The 19,057-nt window shown below is 55.7% G+C and overlaps 1 protein-coding gene across 1 annotated transcript; it reads right to left on the reverse strand.

Annotated features, from left to right (window-relative positions):
• Positions 1-8,933: 8,933 nt before the first annotated feature.
• FOXA2 (forkhead box A2) lies at positions 8,934-10,833 on the reverse strand. Its single transcript, XM_034061011.1, has 2 exons — positions 10,747-10,833; positions 8,934-10,196 (listed from the first exon to the last, which is right to left on the reverse strand). Exons 1-2 carry the CDS (start codon positions 10,831-10,833, stop codon positions 8,934-8,936), a joined length of 1,350 nt encoding a protein of 449 aa, XP_033916902.1.
• Between the last annotated feature and the right edge of the window lie 8,224 nt (positions 10,834-19,057).

Genomic DNA, 19,057 nt, shown 5'->3' on the forward strand with positions numbered 1-19,057 from the left:
TATTGATCCTGTCAAATGAACAGTGGTTAATAAGTAACTCAGGGAAATATGTCAGCTCTGCCTTTGCTCCCTATGGGAGCAGGACCCATTGCTGGACCCTGCCTGGCTCCGGGGCAGCACAACCCGGAGCATCCTCACTGCAGGCAGAGCCCATGCAGGCTCCCAGCCCTTTGCAGCATGGGGAGGATGATCAGAGACAGGGGAGGGGGACCCTGAAACCCCAAACCCTCCAGCACCCTAAACCACACTGCATCCTAAACCCTTCTGCATCCTAAACCCTTCTGCATCCCAAACCCTGCTGCATCCCAAACCCTGTCATGTCTCAGCCCCTTGCTCATTCCTCCTGCCTTGCCTGCAAACCGAGGTACCATCCTATCACATCAGCTGCTGACACATAGATGCCTTGCCCTTGTCTTGTCCCAGCAGCAGCCATCCCTGACCCAAAATATCCCCAGTTTCATCTCAGGGAAGAGCATTGCTGTCGGATGGGGATCAGCTCTACTAAACTGGGTTAATGTGGAAACCAGAGTAGCATTTTGGGAATGTGGGAGCTGAGGACATAGCACAGAACAAGGAAAATGCTCCCAAATCTCTTTCAGCTGCATCAGTGAGCACAGATTTGGCTCCAGCAGCCTCAGCATCCCAGTGAAAGCAGCAGATAAAATACCTACCATGCACTGGTATAATCCAGAGCCTCACCAGCCTGGAGCAAGTTCCCTGTCCTGTCACCACAGCTTGGATGTCTTCTCTTTTCACCCATCCATCCTCCTCCCCTCTCCCAGGACCTGGCTGGTGCTTGGCTTTTGGCCACGACAAAGCTCATCGGGTTTAATGGATCCCAACACCTTGGAGAGCTGGGGAATAGCATCCTCTCTTATGGTTAGGTGAAGAGGCAGGAACTCCTCTTGACTCCTTTCTTCCCCTTTAGTAACAGGATATAGAGAAGGTTAAGAGGCTCTTCAGCTGATACAACCCCCTCCTGGGCACAGAGGGTTCTTATGCTGCTGAAACCCAGCTCCTTTCCTGCCTGATGCATCCCTCCTCCTCCTCCTCGCATCCTCGAGCACTCCACAGCCCCACAGCCAGGGAAGCACCTGCCTCCTGTGGGGTTGAGGGTCTCTCCACACCTCCTGGCTCTGGCAGATGCACTGTGGGGCTGGATATGGGCTTTCCTCCAGGTCACACATCAGGTATTTACCTTTGCTTGCAAAAGGTCCTTTCCAGCCTTTTTGTGCCCCTAAAAATCCAGATAAGAGGGAAGCAACTGGGGAGGAGGGAAAGGGGATGAAACAAAGGGAAAACCAGGGCACGCTGATGACTTCCCAAGCTGAGTTTGTCAGGATGCTCCCAAGGAACACGCTCTGCTGTTGGCTCAACATCTGCAGCCATTTTATTAGTTTGCAAATGATGCCTCAGATTGGGCCCAGGGGTGACAGAAAGTCCTGGCAACCCCTCCTGAAATTAAACCCACCTTCTGCCCCCGTCCCACTGCATCCCCCCGGGGCCATTGGCCTTGTGTCCCCATCTCCCAGCCTGTCAGCTCAGAGGGGATGCACCAGGATCACGCATCCATACATCCATCCCTTCCCATGAGACACCCGTTTGCTGGCCACCGGGGATAGAAATACATTGAGTACAATGAGGGGTGCAGAGGAACAGGGGGGAGCTCCGTGGTGGGGCATAGTAGAAAAGCTTTGGCATAGGAACGGGGTTAATCATCATTTTGGGGGTATTTTATGGTTGTTTTCCCCTCCAAAGCCCTTCCTGAGCTCTCTTTTAGCACAGCACCAACATGCAACCCCCAAAGAGCCCCACAAATCCATTAGCACCTCAACTCAAGGTGCTGTTATGATTTATGCTTCCCCCCTCTCACTTCCTTGGAGCCTAAAAGCCTCCATCCCAGCAGAGCATCGTCTCAGGCTGGGATAATTCTTCTCCCCATCCCCATCAGGAATTGCTGGAGCATGACACAGGTATCACACACAAGTACAGACACAAAGAGGCAATCGGAGATGGGAATCTGTGGCTTTAATAAGGGATCTGTACACGGCAGCAGCACGCTCGGTGGAGCCCAGAACTTTGCTCCCCCCGACACTGATTCCTTGTGCCATTATCACAACAAATGGGGGTAAGCGCAGGCAAACGGTGAAGCCCCGCTGCTGACAGTGATACAGGAAACATGTCAGGGTCTCCAAAACCCTTCAATCTCGATGCTTTCAATACAGGGTAGGAAGTAAAATCACCGCATTCCACTCTCCTGTGCTGTTTGAAGCTGTTTTCCAGCCATGGAGAGATGAGGATCATTCTTTTTACGGCTGGTGTGAGGCAAAACCAGCAGGAAGCCATAGGGAGAGCACCTTACTCTGGCCTTACACGCTGGCATTGGTGGTGGGCAGTTTGGGCAGGTAGAGCTCTCCCTGCTGCAGAAACCCGTGTTACCTGCAGCGAGTGATGTGTCAGGGGCTCTCCTGCCCCTTGGTTTGTTAAAACGAGGAGCCCGTGGCCAGTGGGGAGCAGGAGGAGGGACCCGCTGCTGTAGTGCTCCCCCGGTGCCCATCCGAGTGGCATCGGGGCTGCCTCACCTGGCTGCGCTGTGCCCTGCCAGGGAAACGACTCCTCTCCCCTGGAAAGGGGCTCTGGGAGGTGGGAAAGGGTAGAGTGGGAAAAGGTGGAATGTGAGGTGTGAGCATCATGGGGGGAAAGCGACAGAAACTGAGAAAAAGGGAAAGAACGAGAAAAGCGAGAGAAAAAGAAATAAATGGGGGAAGGGAAAGGAATGGAATGGGATGAAAGAAAGGGGGAAACGAAAGAAGGGAGTGGAAAAGGAAAGAATGGGAGAAAAGGGGGAGAAGTAAAAAAAGAACAGGAAAAAGAAAGGGGGAAAAGGTAAATAAAAGAAAAAGGGAAAGAAATTGGATAAAAGAAAAAAAGGGAAGAAACTATGGAAAGGGAAAGATTAGAGAAAGGGAAAGAAGATAAAAGCGAAAGGAGCTGAAAGAAAGAGGGAAAGGAAAAGAAAAGGGGAAAAGGGAAAGAGGGGGAAAATAAAAAAAGCTGGGGAAGGGAATAAACGAAAAAGGGAGAAAAATAGGGGAAAGGATGAGAAAAACGAAAGAAATTGAAAGAAAATGAAAAACTGAAAGAAAGGGAAAAGGGAAAGAAACTGAAAAGGGGAAGAAAGGCAAAGGAAGGAAAATGAATGGGAAAAAAGGGGGAAGAAAATTCAAAGGAAAGAAAGGAAAAAGAAAAATAAAAGAAAGCGAAAGAAACGAAAAGAAAAGGAAGAGAAAATAAAGAAATGGAGAAACGGGAAAAGTGGCAAGAAAGGGGGAAAGGAAAGGGAAGGCAGAGCAATGAAACGAGAGAGCGCGGGGGCCGTGGTGGGATGCACGGACGTGGCCCTGCTCACGCGTGTGGAACCACAAACCCCTTCGGACACGGGAATGAGGGGACCGGAGCCCCCCCCCCCCCCCCCCCCCCCCCCCCCCCCCCCCCCCCCCCACTCCCCAACCCCCCCCCCCCCCCCCCGCAGCTGCCTCGGGGCCGTGTGCAGGTTTTATGAAGTTTTTTTTTTCCCCTTTTTATGATTTTTTTACACACAATTTCACGCGTGGCTGCCCCGCAAACAGACCCGGCCCCCCCCGGCCCCCCCTCCGCAGCACAGCCCCTGCTTCCCACCGCAATCCCGGCCCGTTTGTGGCCCGGTTCGTTCCTGAGCTCTTCCTGTGTTGCTGCAAACCCCCCCAAGCAACTCTCCCCACCGAGAGCAATGCGGCCTGGGGAGGCAGACCCTGTCCGTCTTTCCATCCTTCTTCCGTTAAACCTCCATCCATCCATCCATCCATACATTCATCCATCCATCCATCCATCCATCCACCCATCCTACATCCATCCCTGCATCCCTCTGTCCCTCCATCTATCCTTCTATCCTTCCATCCCTCTATCCCTTCATCTATCCCTCCATTCACCTTTGCGTTTCTGCATCTCTCCATTCATTCCTGCATCCATCCTTGCATCCTTCCCTCCACCCATTCCTACATCTATCCCTGCATCCTTCCATCCCTGCATCCTCTATCACTCCCTCCATCCCTGCATCCATCTCTCCATCACTCCCTCCATCCCTGCATCCATCTCTCCATCACTCACTCCATCCCTGCATCCCTCCATCTCTCCATCCCTTGACCCGCCCGAAACGACATCGGGGCTCGATGCAGCGTTTCCCATCCCTCGGACCCCGTTCGCACCCTCTGGGGCATCTCCCCCTTCCCTGGGCTCGGGCTTGAGGGGATCGGTATCCGACCGGCAAAAAACAACCCTGCCCAGTGGTTTAGAGCCGGATCCCGGGGTTACCGGGGGGGATCTGCAGCGCCTGTGCCCGACCCTAGGCACAAGCGCTCCGTGAATGGGGGAAAACGGATCGCGATGCCCGAAGGTGGCTGCAAGCGAGTTCGTTTGGGTTTTATTTTCCTTCCCCTTTATTTCCCCTTTTTGTTCTTGTTTTGTTTAAATTCGCTTTGGTTTGTTTTACTTTTTCTTTTTGGCTTTTGTTTTGCTTTGATTTATTTTGCTTTGCTTTCTTTTCTATTTTTCCCCAATAAAAATAACCACCTACCAAATTCCCTGCTCCAGCCCCGAATCCATCGGGAAAGGAGGAATATTTCGCTCGCCTGAGCCTGAAAAACTACGGCAACGAGAGAGAATGAAATAAAAGAACCCCGAAATCCTTCTCCTCCCTAAAGCGGCCCCGCAGACCGGGTTTAGCTCCGCTGGCCAAGAAGCTGCCCCTTAAATAAGGAAGCGGCAGATTCTGCATCATCCTTTAATATTTACTCTTCTGAAGGTTAGACAGGGCGGAGGGAACAAACTCCGAATGGGTTTGGGGTTATTTTTTTCCTATTACCCCTTTTCCATCCTCTTCCCTACCTGGTTTTATGTGGTTTCTGGATTAATCTAGTGCGGAGCAGAAGCGGACTTTACCCGGCCGAAATACAGGATTAGGACTATTTCTAGAAGAAAGAGGACAGTGTGAACTGCCTTTAGCCTGCAATAGTCTAAAGCAGAATTACAGCTTGTAAAATAGGTCTCCATCAGTTTCCCAGGAGACGAGTTAAGCCCTACTTGGGTGTTCCAGCTCTTTTTAGAACCAGCAATAATTAGACTCATCTCACCCCCGAGTTGTCCGGTCCCGGGTTGAGTTGGGTTTTAAAAGATCATCAATAAACGCACTTTTCGCCTACAATCCATGGGCAGGGCAGGCAGCGGCGAGTTATCCCGCACTTATCCCGTATTTATCCCTCCGAGGGGCAGGTTTGGGAGCGGGCAGGGAGCTCTTCTTAACCCTCCCCACCCGAGCTGTGCCACCTTCTTTGTGCTTCCATGGTCATCGCTGCGTGACACTGGGGGGCCGAGCAATTAAATAAGAGTGTTTCCTACCTCTCGGTGAGTGGGAAGTCAGGAAAATAATAATAAAGCCCACATATATATGTATTTATATATATAAATGCATAGATATGAGTGAAGGATGGATAGGTGCTGATCGGGGGGCTCAGACCGCTTCACCCCTCCCCGGCCCAATCTAGCTCAACCCTCACCAACGCCACTGCTGCGCTGGGTCCCCCTGCAAAATAAAGCTGGATTTGGGGGGAATTAACGACCGAAAAGGAGCGGAGAGCTCAGCCCCGTTGTTAACGGGAGAAATGAGAGTCGGGCAGGGGGGTGAGCTAAAGGAGCTGGGGGTACACGGCTGCAGAGATAGGATGGAAAATAGCGGGGGGATAGCGAGCAAAAAGCAGTGACCCCCCCATTCCCCTGCAGGGAGCGGGGGACACTGCCCGGCCCCGGTGCGGGGTACAGGGCTGTGGTTCTGCTGCTCCCGGAGGGATGCTCCGAGGTGGCCGCAAGGAGCGGGCCCTTCATCCCACTCGCGTCCCCCTCCCTGCAGGGGCGACAGGCCTTTAATGACAAGTAATTGGCGAGCACGCAGAGATGCATTACGAGCCGGCCGGGCTGTTATGAATTATTGAGAGCCCATTAGATGCCGAGCGGCTCTTACCCGCTGGATGTGACCCGTCAATGCGGAGCGGGGACGGGGACACGGACATGGACCCACCCGCTCCGGCCCTCACTAGGACCGGCCCCCGGACCTCCCATCCCGAGCCCTACACCCGGGATCCACCGCCCCGCACCTTCCCACCGTGGGCCGTGCCACTCGTGTCTGTGTCCGGTGCGGAGCGGGAGAGGTCCGGGAATGGGATCCCGGCGGAACTCCCGAGTTTTTCCTTATATCCAGGATCTATTTAGGGTTTTCCCCGTGTTTTGTTGCCAGGAAGCGGGGCCGGGCCGGCGGTGCCCGTTCTTGGCCGGTGACAAGGGAGGAATCACACGGCCGGAACTATAGAGTGCCACGGAGGGAAGAAGTAGAAGGGGGTGGATGTTTAAATTAATACAATTAATAATAATAATAGCAATAATAATAAATAAAGACAAATATTAAACCAAGCAAGTGTCCCGTCGCACGGCTCCGACCCGGCCACAAGGTTTCCCACCCCGTAGCACCGAGGTTTGGTGTTAAACAGGGCACAAACAGCCCCTGACCCCCCCCTTGTCTCTCCTATCCGCGCTTTCCCCCCGAAAACCAGCCGGGAGAAGGTAGACGGCGAGGATGGGACCCCCCAAAACCCTCGAGGAGGATCCATCCGGTGCCGCCGCTCCAACGAGCAGGGGAGGAGGAAGAGGAGGAGGAGGAGGATGGACCCGAAGGAGAGGAAAGGGAAGGAACGACGGGCGTCACCTACCTGCGCCCCGGCCGCCGGCCCGGCTCTGCGGGAGCTGGGAGCATCCCGGCATTTATGGGAGCCGAAACTGTGCTGGTGTTGACTTTAGCACAAAGCAAAGATTTCGCTGCCCGCTAGTTTAAAAATGAATATTTTACCAAGATATCGATCAGCTTTATAAAATTCAGTTAAGCACAATGGCTCGAAAGGAGCACGGGGGGGGTGGGGGAAGGAAGGAAAGGGACGCAATATAATATCTGTGTAAATTTGCTGAAGTATGACGTGGTGTTGAAAGTTTACCCTCCTGGAATTTGGATCCTGATTCCCCCCCCCCTTTTCTTTCTTTCCCCCCCCCCCCCTTTTCTTTCTTGTTTACTGACTTTGTTTATTCACAGATCACGGTCGCTTAAACCGACGGGAGTAGAAGCGGTTGCAACGGGGCTGGGGGCGGGCGAGGAGGGGGGAAACACCGGGAAGGGGCTGGGGAGAAGAAGGAATAACGCTCAGAGTGAGGCTATTTCCTTTTATTCCCTTCCTGCCCCAAGTCCTCGTTGAGTTTCAGCACGAAACAGGCCAGAAGTAAGGGGAAAAAGGAAGGGAAAATAAAGGGAACTGGGAGGAAACGGCGTGTGGAGCATCCCGGGTCCGGTAGCGGCGGAGCGCGGAGCCCCAACCGGCAGCACCCCCGTGCCCGTGCTCTTCCCTGCGGGAGCCTTTTATGTGCTAATGAAACACATTGCATGCCTTGGTTCACAACGTGTGTGTCCTTCCCGTATAGAGACGGACACATTTCTGGCTGGATCCCTGGTTTGTTTTTTTTGGGAAGGGTATTTTTCCACCCCCCAACCCCCTTTTTTTTCCTCCCCTTTTCTCTTCCCGTGGACAATGCGGAATTTTAAGAAGGATTTGAATGTTATTCCGCAAAGCAACGTCTACGAGCGCCCTAAACGCGTGGGAAAACAACAAGTGGTTGGGAGGACGGGCAGGAGGTTGCAGCGGGGAGGGGGCAAAGACATGGAAAATAACACGGGGGTGTCTATGGGGCGTGCGGGAGAAGCGGGAGGCGAACAGAAATAAAGAGCATCCCGGTTTGCCCACCCGGTTTCGGGACGTTCCAGGGGTCCCCCCAATTCCCAACCCCGCTGGGGTGAGGGTTAGGGTTAGGGTCCCCCCCGGAGCCGAAGGGCTCTTTACGGGGGTCAGTGGCTCCGCGATCGCTTCTCATCCCTTCCCCGTATTGCGCTGCTCCAGGGGGAACCGTCGGGAGTGGAACGGGAATGCACCGCACCGTCGGAGCGGCAGTGGGACCCCGGCCCGGCCGAGGAGGAGGATGAGGAGGAAGCGGTTGAATCCCGGCGGAACAGAGATGCAGGGGGAAAAAAACCTCCAATAACACTTTAATAGAGTTCTGTGAAAATCTGGCTAGTCGCTACCAGAATACACATTTATAAGCCATAAATAAAGCATACAGAAACGATAAATTAATCAGATCCAAGTAGTTTACTCTCCCGGTAACATCAAGCGTTTGTTTCAATTACAACGATCTATCCTGACTTTTTTTATTGTTATTATTATCATTTTTCACATTTTTTTCTCTTTTTTCTCTTTTTTCTTTTTCTTACCCCCCTTTTCCCCCTTTTTACAATATTACAAGACTTTTGGTCCTGGGAATCCAAACTAGCATGAGTTTCACACTGAAGGAGGGTTTCGTTTTGCTTGTGTTTCGTTGTGTTTTTTATCTCCCCCGTCACTTCCACACAAAAAAATAGATATATTTATACCTCCTTGCGACGACGACAACGAAAAGTAATAAAATAAGCCCAATAGAACCCCCTTTTCCCCATCCCTTCGCCCCCAACCCGTCCCTCCCCACCAAAACCAAGGGAAAACAAGGGAATTGCAGCCCAACCCCAGCACGGGTGGCTTTGGGGGGTGACCCCCCGAGATGCTTGCGAGACACACGGCTGCTGTTTCCCGAATGGATGCAAACATCTGGAGCCAACGGAAAAGGAAATAAAAAGAAAATATATATAGATATATATATATATGTATATGTACCGTGCTCGAGAGCGTTCATAGTCCACTGCTCTGCCAGGGGCTGTCTGGGGGTACCGGGGGCTGCCCCCCTCAATGGGGGGGTGGGTTTTCCTCTCGCCCCCTTTAGGACGAGTTCATGATGGGCCGGGAATACACACCTTGGTAGTAAGAAGTCTCTCCGGCTAAAGGGGAGGACTCTAAGGCGTTTTTGTTCGTTACGGGCCCCATGGCCAGGCTGCCGGGCATGGGCGAGGCGTAGCCCGAGTAGTGCATCACCTGCTCGTAGGCCTTCAGGTCCATTTTGTGGTGGTGGTGGTGGTGGTGGTGAGGGTGGTGGTGCTGCTGCTCGGAGGAGGACATCAGGTTGTTGATGGAGAAGGGGTGGTTGAAGGCGTAGTGGTGCTCGGGCTTGAGGTGGGCGTCATGGGGCAGGCCGGCGTGCGGGGGGGCCAGGAGGTGCTGGGCCGGTGAGGACGCCGGTTCCCCGGGGCTCAGCCCCGGTGTCCCCTTCAAGTCAGCCAGGGCTCGCTTGTGGTCCTGGCACGGCGAGGTGCTGGCCGGGGACTCAGCACCGGCAGAGCCCTCGGAGCCCCCCGAGGAGCTGCCTTCCCCTAGGGGCTGGCTTGGGGGCTGCCCGGGCCCCTTCTTGCCCCCACCGCCCGCCCCACCGCCCGCCCCACCGCTGTCCTTGGATGCCAGCTGCTTCTCGCACTTGAAGCGCTTCTGGCGGCGCAGGTAGCAGCCGTTCTCAAACATGTTGCCCGAATCGGGATGCAGCGTCCAAAAGGAGCCTTTCCCCGGCTTGTCCGGCGAGCGGGGCACCTTGAGGAAGCAGTCGTTGAAGGACAGCGAGTGGCGGATGCTGTTCTGCCAGCGCTGCTGGTTCTGACGGTAGAAGGGGAAGAGGTCCATGATCCACTGGTAGATCTCGCTCAGCGTCAGCATCTTGTTGGGTGACTGCTGGATGGCCATGGTGATGAGGGAGATGTAGGAGTAGGGCGGCTTGGCGTGTGTGTAGCTGCGCCGGTAGGTCTTGGGGTCCCGGGAGCGGTTGAGGTTGGACTGCCCGTAGATGGGGCTCATGGAGTTCATATTGGTGTAGGGGGCCAGGGCATTCATGGAACCCGCTTGGCCGCCCATAGGGCTCATGCTGGGGCTCAGGTGAGTGCCCATCCCTGCCACACCGGCTGAGCCCATGCCAGGCATGGCCCCCGTGCCCGGGGACATGCCGGTGAGCGAGGGGCTCATGCCCGTGTTGGCGTAGGACATGTTCATAGAGGTGGCTGCCGTCATGTTGGCCGTGGTGCTCATGGCCGACATGGTCATGTACGTGTTCATGCTGTTCATGCCCAGCCCCGCGTTCATGTTGCTCACCGAGGAATAACTCTGCAGGGGCAAGCGAATAGAGAGGAGGGAGATTTGGGGGGGGGGGGGGGAGGATAGGACGGGGTGGCCCCGTCGGGGACGCGGGGAGCCGTGGGGGGACCCCGCAGCCCAGCCCAGCCGGTGAGAGCGTCCGCAGAGCCGGGGTTCCGTGCCCCGTGGGGCCGGAAGGGTTAAACCCCGGAGGGGGGGTGCGGGGGGGGGGGGGGGGGGGTGTTTTTCTTGTTAATGGAAAGCAAATATATATTAAATAAACCAAAACAGAACCGGGACGGGGGGGCCGCAGGATCGGCGGCTCCGTCTTGGGAGTGGGACCGGAGCAAGGGGAAGGGGAGCGAGAGAAATACCTGGAGCAGAGGGACGGGAACGGGAGGGGGGAAATAGCGAACTGCAGCCCGCACCCTGCCTGCGCCCTGCCCGCACCCTGCCCGCACCCTGCCCGCACCCCGCTCAGCCCTCCGTGCCGAAGTTAACCGTGTCCCGGGGCTGGCACGGCCATGGGGACCCCAGGACACCCCCCGCATCCCTCCATTCCCCGTCTCCCTTTGCTCACCTCGGGCTCCCCGTAGTAGTTGCTCCAGTCCGTGTGCTCATGGCCTTCCATTTTCACCGCTCCCAGCATACTGGAAGTGGAGTGCATGGCAGTTTAAAATTTAACAGCCACAACAAACGACGACAGAGAGCAACCCAAAAAAAACCGGGGGAAAAAAACGCGTCCAGCCCTCCCTCCCCTCCGACGGAGCCTCTGGAGGAGGAGGAAGAGGAGGGAGGGAGGAAGGGGGGGGTGTCGAGCGGCGCTGGCGCTGGGTTTTTAATCGCTGCTGCTCCTTGGGTGGGTTTTCTCTGCGCTTCGCGGCGAAGAGTCGCCCGGAGGCGATGGAGGAGCCGGAGGAGGAGGAGGAGGAGGAGGAGGGAGGAGGGAGGAAGAAGAGGAGGAGGAGGAAGAGGAGGACAAGTGCTGCAGTGACGTGGGTGCCCGAGTGATATAGCACGGAGCGGCCGGGCGAGCCTCCAATCCCCAGGTCCTCGGCTGCCCATTTGAATAATCAGCTCACACCTAAGCGGGAGAGGCTCCTCCGCGGCCCCCCGCGCACCTATCCGCACCCCGCCGCGCCGGGACGACCCCCCCGGACCCGGCTTCCCCCCGGTTAGCAGGGGGATCCAGTGGGAACCCATTTCCACAACCTCCCCTCCTCCCTTTTCCACGGGCAGCCCCGAAGGGATCCGACCCCCCCCCCCAACACCCCCTACGGGCGCTGCCTCAGCCCCACACCGCAGCCCCGACGGCAGCACCCCCGTCCTGTCCCCACGTACCTTTCCTCCCCGTGGTGCTCGGAGGAGTCCCGGCTCCGGGCTCAGGCCGCCGCCCGGCCGGCCGTGCCCCGGCTCGGCCCCATCGGCAGGCCCGGCCGCCGCCGCTCTGGCTCTTCCCCGGGCTCCGGCTCAGGTACCTACAACAGATTCGTAACTAAAACAAACAGGGAGGGCGGGGAGGATGAGGAACGGGGGTGGTGGCTCGGTGGGAAGCGCCGTCGGGGGCCCCGGGGGCTCCCCCGGCGCCGGGCCGGGCAGTGCGGGCTCCCGGTGGGCACCGTCGGAGGCAGCGACGAGGCTCCGAAAAGCCACCGGCAGCCTCGGAGAGAGGAGAGGAAGAAGGAAGGAAGGAAGGAAATCAGGACAGACAGACGGACGGACGGACGGCAAAACCCACCCGGCTCCAAAACCCACCCGGCTCCGCCGCCCGCCCCATCGGCGCTGCTGCAGCGTCGGCTCCCGTTGGGGTCCGGCCGGCGGAGAGGGACCGAGCGCGGCTCCTGCCCCTGCGGGAGGGAGCCGGGGCTCTCCTCCACCTTCACCACCTCCTCCTCTTCCTCCTCCTCCTCCTCCTGCTCCACCCGCCCCGGGCCGGGGCTGTGCCTCCCCGGCTGCATCCCTGCCTCCCCCCCGGGGGATTGGGGTTCTCCTGTTTCCTAGATCCCCACCTATATCTACCCACCTCCTAACCCCCCCTAAACCGCCGGGTTTGGGTTTTTTTCATTCATTCATCCACCCACTTATTTATCTTTTTTATTTATCGCTCCCGAGGGGGGGATGAACCCGCCCCATCCATCCGCGGAGGCTCGCGATAATTCCTACATCCTAACCCAAACCCACCGCAGAGCAGGATTGCACCTCAAAGCTCCCTCCCAGGGCTCCAGCACCCTCAGGAGTCACCGCCAACCCCGCTTCCAACCGGGAGGGCACGCTCCTATCGCGATAGCCTTGCGACAGCAGCAGCCCGCCTCCCTCCCTCCCTCCCACCCTGCCCTTCTCTGACGGTATTTAGGGCTATGGGGATGACCCGACGGGGGGGACACCCCAAAACCGGGGTGGGAGCGGCCGGTCCCCCCCGGTCCCGACGGCCAACAGCGGTGGTGGGGCGCCCCCTGTCGCCTGCTGCCGGTCCGCTGGGTCGGGGGCTGTCGGGGGGACACCTCGGGGACCCCCGATGGCTGCATCCCCTGGGCAGGGGTCTCACTCCATGGGAGCACCCAGCTTGTGCTGGGGGGTTGTGATCACCCCCAAATCACCCACCCAGGGGGGTAGCAGAAAGGGGCTCCCGGGTGCACCCTGGCTGTGCCTTAGGACAGACTCCCCACCTAATGCATCTCCATAGAGCTTTTTGCTCCCTGTAAGCATCACAAAGCACAAACAGCTCAGAATTCCAGCAGAATTCCATAAAATGAGCGACGTGGCTACTGGACATGATGGAGATCATCAGTTCAGGGATCCTGCCCGCGCAGCTCCCTGCTCACAGCTGACTTTGGACATTTAGGATGAGGTGTGGTTGGCTTTAGCATCGATTTTCCCCTCTGGACATGAGGTGAGCATGTGCTTTCAGCATGGCTGGGTTTGGTATGGAAATTCCCAGTGAGCTCCACAGGAGAAGGAGAGAATCCATGAGGAGAACTTCCCTGTGCAATAAAACTGTGCCCCGAGCCTGTCTGGCACCTCTGCATAAGGTGGCACATGCTCCTGGAGCTCTTTAGGTCCCAGTCTCACACCACTCCTCATGAGGTGCCACTTCCCTCTCAGGTCAGCAATACTTTGAATGCTGTTGCCACTAAAGATGAGCTTTTTCTGCCTCTCATTACCCACCCCCTCCATGTGTGGAATGGGAGCTGTGGGGCAGGGAAGGAGAATTGCTTCAATGGGAGCCCTGTTCTGCTGGATTTTGACCCAAATTGTTCCCTTGAGGATGCTCCTCAGTTACAGAGGATGTTCCTGCTGTTGCTGCTCCAGCCCTGACACACCCAGTTCTGCCTCCTTGGGCTGCTATTACACCCTTGTCTGTCACAGCTTTGTGTTGGAAGGGACCTTGAAGCTCCTCCAGCTCCAACTCCAACTTCTTGCTGCCTTTATTCCCAGTTCATTCCCTTAGGATCCCTGGAAGATGCTCTTTGTGACATGGTTTATAGGTGGCCTTTGCAGTCCAGGGGTAAAGGTTGGACTTGATGATCTTAAAGATCATTTCCAACCTTGTTGATTCTGTGATTTTAAGGCCAAGGGGCTCTGCTGGGCTGGGAGCATCTCCAGGTGCTTCCACTCAAGCAGAACAGACAACTGGAGGAAGAAGAGGAGGATGAGGATGATGATTCCCACTTCTGAACTGGGGAAACACACTGGAGAGAGGTGGAGCATCCTCACCAAAGCCCTTGAGGTAGCCCCATGGCAGTGCTTGGCTCTCCAGCATGGCCCAATCCCAAGGTCACACTCAGGATCAAGTGGGTAATCCCACTCCTGAGGATGCTTCTGTCATTTCTATGGGGGCACATCAGGAAACAATATCCTTTGCTCATTGAAGGATTCAGATGGGATCCTTTCCTTATTCAGGGATTTAGATGGGAACCAGTGCAATAAGTGGAATTCCATGGTGGGAAGTGCTTTTCTCCCATCCATGGAGTCACCTACACATGAAAACAGGCGTCGTCAGCTGCGGCACCACCGGGAATTACCACAATTACACCGTGTAATGTTGACTTAACTATTTGAAGAACTCAAGTTCTCTCCTAATTAGATTCCACATTTAATGGAGCTTCTTAATCCATGGAAATGTTTTCCAAGGCTTTAACAAGTCTAACAAAGGAAGAACCAGGAATGCTCAGAGTTCTTCTCATTTTTGATACCTGATCTGAGCCCAAGGATATCATAGAACCAGGGAATGGGTTGGGCTGAAGGGACCTTAAGGCTCATCCAATTCCAACCCTTGCCAAGGGCAGGGACACTTCCATTAGAACAGGTTGCTCAAAACATGTCTCTTAACACTGGAATGATATTCCCAGGTTCTCAGGTACCTCATCCCAAACTCACTTCATCCCCAGTCATCCCCTAGGATCTGGCCAGGCGGGACAAGGCTGGCATCCCTATTTCTGGCATCTTCAGTCCTTCATGGGCTATTTTAACCTTCGTCCCCACTCTGTAATTATTCGATGTGCCAGTTGAAGGTAACGAGAGGCTGGAATCAGTGGTTGGCACCACAGGGTAAAATAAAACCCTGGAAGTGCCTGAAGAATGTGTTGGGGAGAGGAATAATGGAATAAGGTTCCATTATTGTCCTATCTCCATGATGGGGAGGTCTCCATCACTGGGATGCTCAGGGAGTGATGGCATCACTATCAATGAGGACAACGAGCTCCTGAGAGGCAACTGGGAAACCTGAAGGCATTTGATAGTGGGCAAGGACAGCCCAAAGCAGGGACCTCCCTGGTCCATGGCACCCAGGGATGCTGCGATGGGCACTGTGGCTGCTGGCATTGGGCATCCACCACCGTGTAGGACGCAGGGGTGGGCAGAACCCCCCTCCAAGGAGCCCACCATCAGAACGGTGCCTTCTGCAAAGGCTCTGAAGCAGAACAAACAGAGTGCATCTGCTGGCTGTTTACCATGGCCCACGTGATGCCCCAGCACTGGTTTGCTCCATAAGCACATTGTGCTGGGTAAACAAGATGCGCAGGCATCTGGAATGATGTACAAGGGAGAGGGATTGGTGTGGAAAGCCTGGAGTTAAGGATTCACCCCAGCCCTGCTTTCACGTGGTGGAGGGAGAAGGAGGTGCTGAGGGTGATGCCCAGGGATGCAGGCATTCCAGATGGGAAAGGAAAGGAGGAGAAGTCTTCTTCACATCCCAGTAAAGTGAATGGATGTCTTCTTGCCATGGGCTTCTGCTATGGATGTCTTCTTTAGCTCAGGCCCCAGAAGGCCCTGGCAGGCTGGGCAAGTTTTACCTGACCAAAGTATTCAGGTTTTGGTTTCGCTTTTTTATGAAGGGGAAATATTTGTTCACGTTTAATGATCAGTTTCTGAAAACTGAAATGTCTTTGGTTTTACAATAAAAAAACAAACACTTGAATATAGAGACTCCTCCCAAAGCCTCTGCTTTAAAAACTCCCCTGTTATTTCCTAACAAAACCCCTTTTCTGCTGGAAACCTTCCAGCCTGGCAGGCTCTGAAGGTGCTTCACTTCCAAAAGGGGCTGCAGGAGGAGGAATGCAGCAGCTTTCATTATGGGGTGGGATAAAGGAGCCCCACTGCAGCCCAAGGTGGTCCAGTGCATCGGCCAAGGTCCAGAGCATCATCCCCATTGCCTTAAATCACAGCATCGCAGACTGGTTTGTGTTGAAGGGACCTCAAAGCTCTCCCAGTCCCAACCCTTCCACTGGAGCAGCTGCTCCAAGCCCCTGTGTCCAACCTGGCCTTGAACACTGCCAGGGATGGGGCAGCCACAGCTCCTCTGGGCAACCAGTTAAATGGGGACCCAGTTACAAAAGGCCTAACACATCCCATAAAACCTAAGAGATGTGACCATCCAAAGTCACTGGAGCATCCCATTGTGCCCATCAAGGGGTCGTGATGCTCAACCCACAGACAGGATGCAGCTGAACAGCCTCTGGTTGGAGGATGGAGACAGGGGGACCACAGGGCTTGCACCCACACAGAACCCAAGATAACCATGGAGGAACCACATCAGGCCATGGGTGCAGGGAGGTTGATGGGGTGCTGCTGGTGGGGCTGGGGTTGGAGCACGGGGACAGGCGCATGCACAGGCTGCCTGGTCGGAGGCCTCTTTGCCGGGGAGATCAATCCCCGACAGCCTCAGTGAGGACTCTGACGGACATTTATAGCCCTCTGAGTCATTACCGGCCTTGTTTAAACCAGTTATACCTGGCCAAGACCTTTAAAATAGCCTCATTTATACTGAAAGGCTCCTCTCGCTCACACAGGGTATAAATAGCAGAGGGAACTGCTTGCTGAGCACCACAGCTCCTCCGGGCCCGGGGAGCAGCGTGGTGGCACACTCGGCTCAGTGTGACACCCAGTGTCACCTCACCCTGTGCCACCAACCCGTGTCCCCCCCTCCCCATGGGGTTGGGGGACCCCACTGCTCCCAATGGACCCCATCTCCTCGGGTGCCCCATCCGGAGCCGCCGGCTCATGGGAACGAGGTGTGCCTGGCAGAGCCACTGGGAAAACAGCCGGAGCGGAGGTTTCGGCTCCGAAAGAAAACACAGGAGCTCGTCTGGGCCTCAGAGCCTGTGTCTGTGAGTCTGCGGTTCCCTCACCACTAATAGCAGCCCAGGATCACCCCATAAATCTGCTCAGGGATGCAGGGACATCCGGACCCCTGATGCTGTGAGCTCAGTGCAGACCAGTTCTGGTGGGGTCTTTGGTCCAGGATGGACACCTCATCCCAGGGACACCCATGGGTCAGTGCCACCCACCACTAGAGCTATAGGTTGCTGCCACCTGCAGTGATGTTTCAATTCCACCCCACTCACCTCCAGGCCAGAAACTCAATCTCAGCCTGTCCTGAGGATCCAGGAAAGCTTTGATTGCATGAGTGACTTAACTATTGCCATCATTTGGCTCAGCAAACCTTCCTTTATGCTAAGGAAATGTATCTTTCCAATGAAAAACCCCACCTCAAGCTGAGGAAGAGCATTCAGCACCTGCTTGTGGCCCTATAAATGGCTGCAATGAGGCTAGTGGGAAACGGGGCAGCTTAGGAAAAGGCATCCCAAAGGCTGAGGCTGCCCATTCCAGGTAGGACATGGTGATGGAGCCGCAACACACACCTGGCTTTCACCCAAGGGCCACCTCCTGCATGATGCTGGGATCTTTTCCCCCACTAAACCTAAGCCGGTGTTTGCCTCCAGGTAAAACCAGCATCCCTGTATCCTTGGGGGATGCAGCAGAAGCATCCCTGTATCCTTGGGGGATGCAGCAGAAGCATCCCCATAGGGACCAGCATCACAGCCAAGTACCCGCTCCTGATTTGCCCCTCGACAGCGGCTACTACATAAAGTGCCATTCCAAGGGAGCACCGTGCTGCAGTGGGATGGAAAAGCTCCGCCGGAGGCAGCAGCTCCGGCTCTCTCCAAACATCCCCCCCCAGCTCTGATCTTTCTCTCTCTTTTTCCCTTAGAGGAAGCAGTGCCCAAACCAACACATGCCTCAGGAATGATTTTACACGGGTCGGACAGCGCTTTCTGCTGGAAACCCTTCCAATCAGCTGCATTCACAAGCAGGGGTTATTTTGCACAGGTTTTCTGAGTCCGTTTTGTTTTGGTGCCAGAGTAAAGACCCGGAGGTACATATTTCAGCCCAACCTGTAACACCATCATCGTCACTGGGTTTCAATGAGGAGAGGGCTCTGACCTACATTCCCAGCCCTGCCTGCGAAGGAGCTGGGGCATCCTTTTACATCCCTGCTTTGCGATGCATTGGACCCCACTTCTCTCCACCTTTGGGCTGTGATAGTGTTAGTTTAGTGTGAGGTGTCCCTGCCCATGGCAGGGGGTTGGAACTGGATGATCTTCAGGTCCTTTCCAACCCAAACTGTTCTATTCGATGATCCAATGGTGCTGGGGAATGGGGAATTAAGCACCCAAGGCCACAGTCCTGGGCATGGAGGGGACTGAGCATCCAAATGGGAAACCATCTGTCCCCCTCTTCCCCGCCGAGCAGCCGCCGGGTGTTTTGCAGCCTCTAAAGCCCTGCTCTGCAGGGGTGGAACGAGCTTAAACCAGAGCTTTTTAAAGCTCTCCCACCTTCGCCTCCTCTCTTCCTCCGGGTCGGTGTCCCGGCGGCGGCAGAACAAGACGGCTACAGAGGGCTGCTGGAAGCCGTCTGTGTGAAATACACTGGGAGGCCTCTTTCTTTTCCCCTTGGCTTGGAAAATATTTCCTCGCTGCCGCAGGCTGCGGTGACAGCAAACATTCCTACCGGGAATGGCGCAGGGAGGCAGAGCTGGGGCGCCCGGCGCCGGGGCTGCCGCTGCTCACCGGGGTGCAGCAGCACCCATTGGCTTGCATTCACCCGCTCCCCATGGGAACAGGGGGCACTGCGGACAAGGGTCCTTTGTACTCATAGGATTCAGGTTTGTTTTTCCAATGGGGAGACGGGGGCAGCTCCAGTTTAGCTCCAGTTTAGCTCCAGCATGGGGAGAGCCCTCGCCTCATGCACACCCTGGTTTCAAGGAGCCGATGGGTCACACGCAGGGATGAAAAGAGAGGTTTGTTCATAAAGAAAAGCCCAAATCCGTAACTGTTGGGGAGCAAAACAGCCCATTAAAGGCAGGGATGTGGTTGTAAACCAACAGAGCTGCTGCTATTTCCAGCTGCCTGTTTGGGTGCAGGGGCAGAGGTGGTGGCTCCTCCATCCCTGGTGTGCACCAGGGGGATTTTGGTAGCCACCGGGCTGGCAGCACATGGCACGCACATGGGGTCAGCAGACAGCCCACAGGCAATGCCAGCCCTATGGAGGTGAAGCCGTGGGTGAGGAACTAGGGGCTGGTCCTAATATCTGGACCAGGAAAGCTGGAGAGG

The sequence above is a fragment of the Melopsittacus undulatus genome, chromosome 3, assembly GCF_012275295.1.
Source record: "Melopsittacus undulatus isolate bMelUnd1 chromosome 3, bMelUnd1.mat.Z, whole genome shotgun sequence".
NCBI lineage: Eukaryota > Metazoa > Chordata > Aves > Psittaciformes > Psittaculidae > Melopsittacus > Melopsittacus undulatus.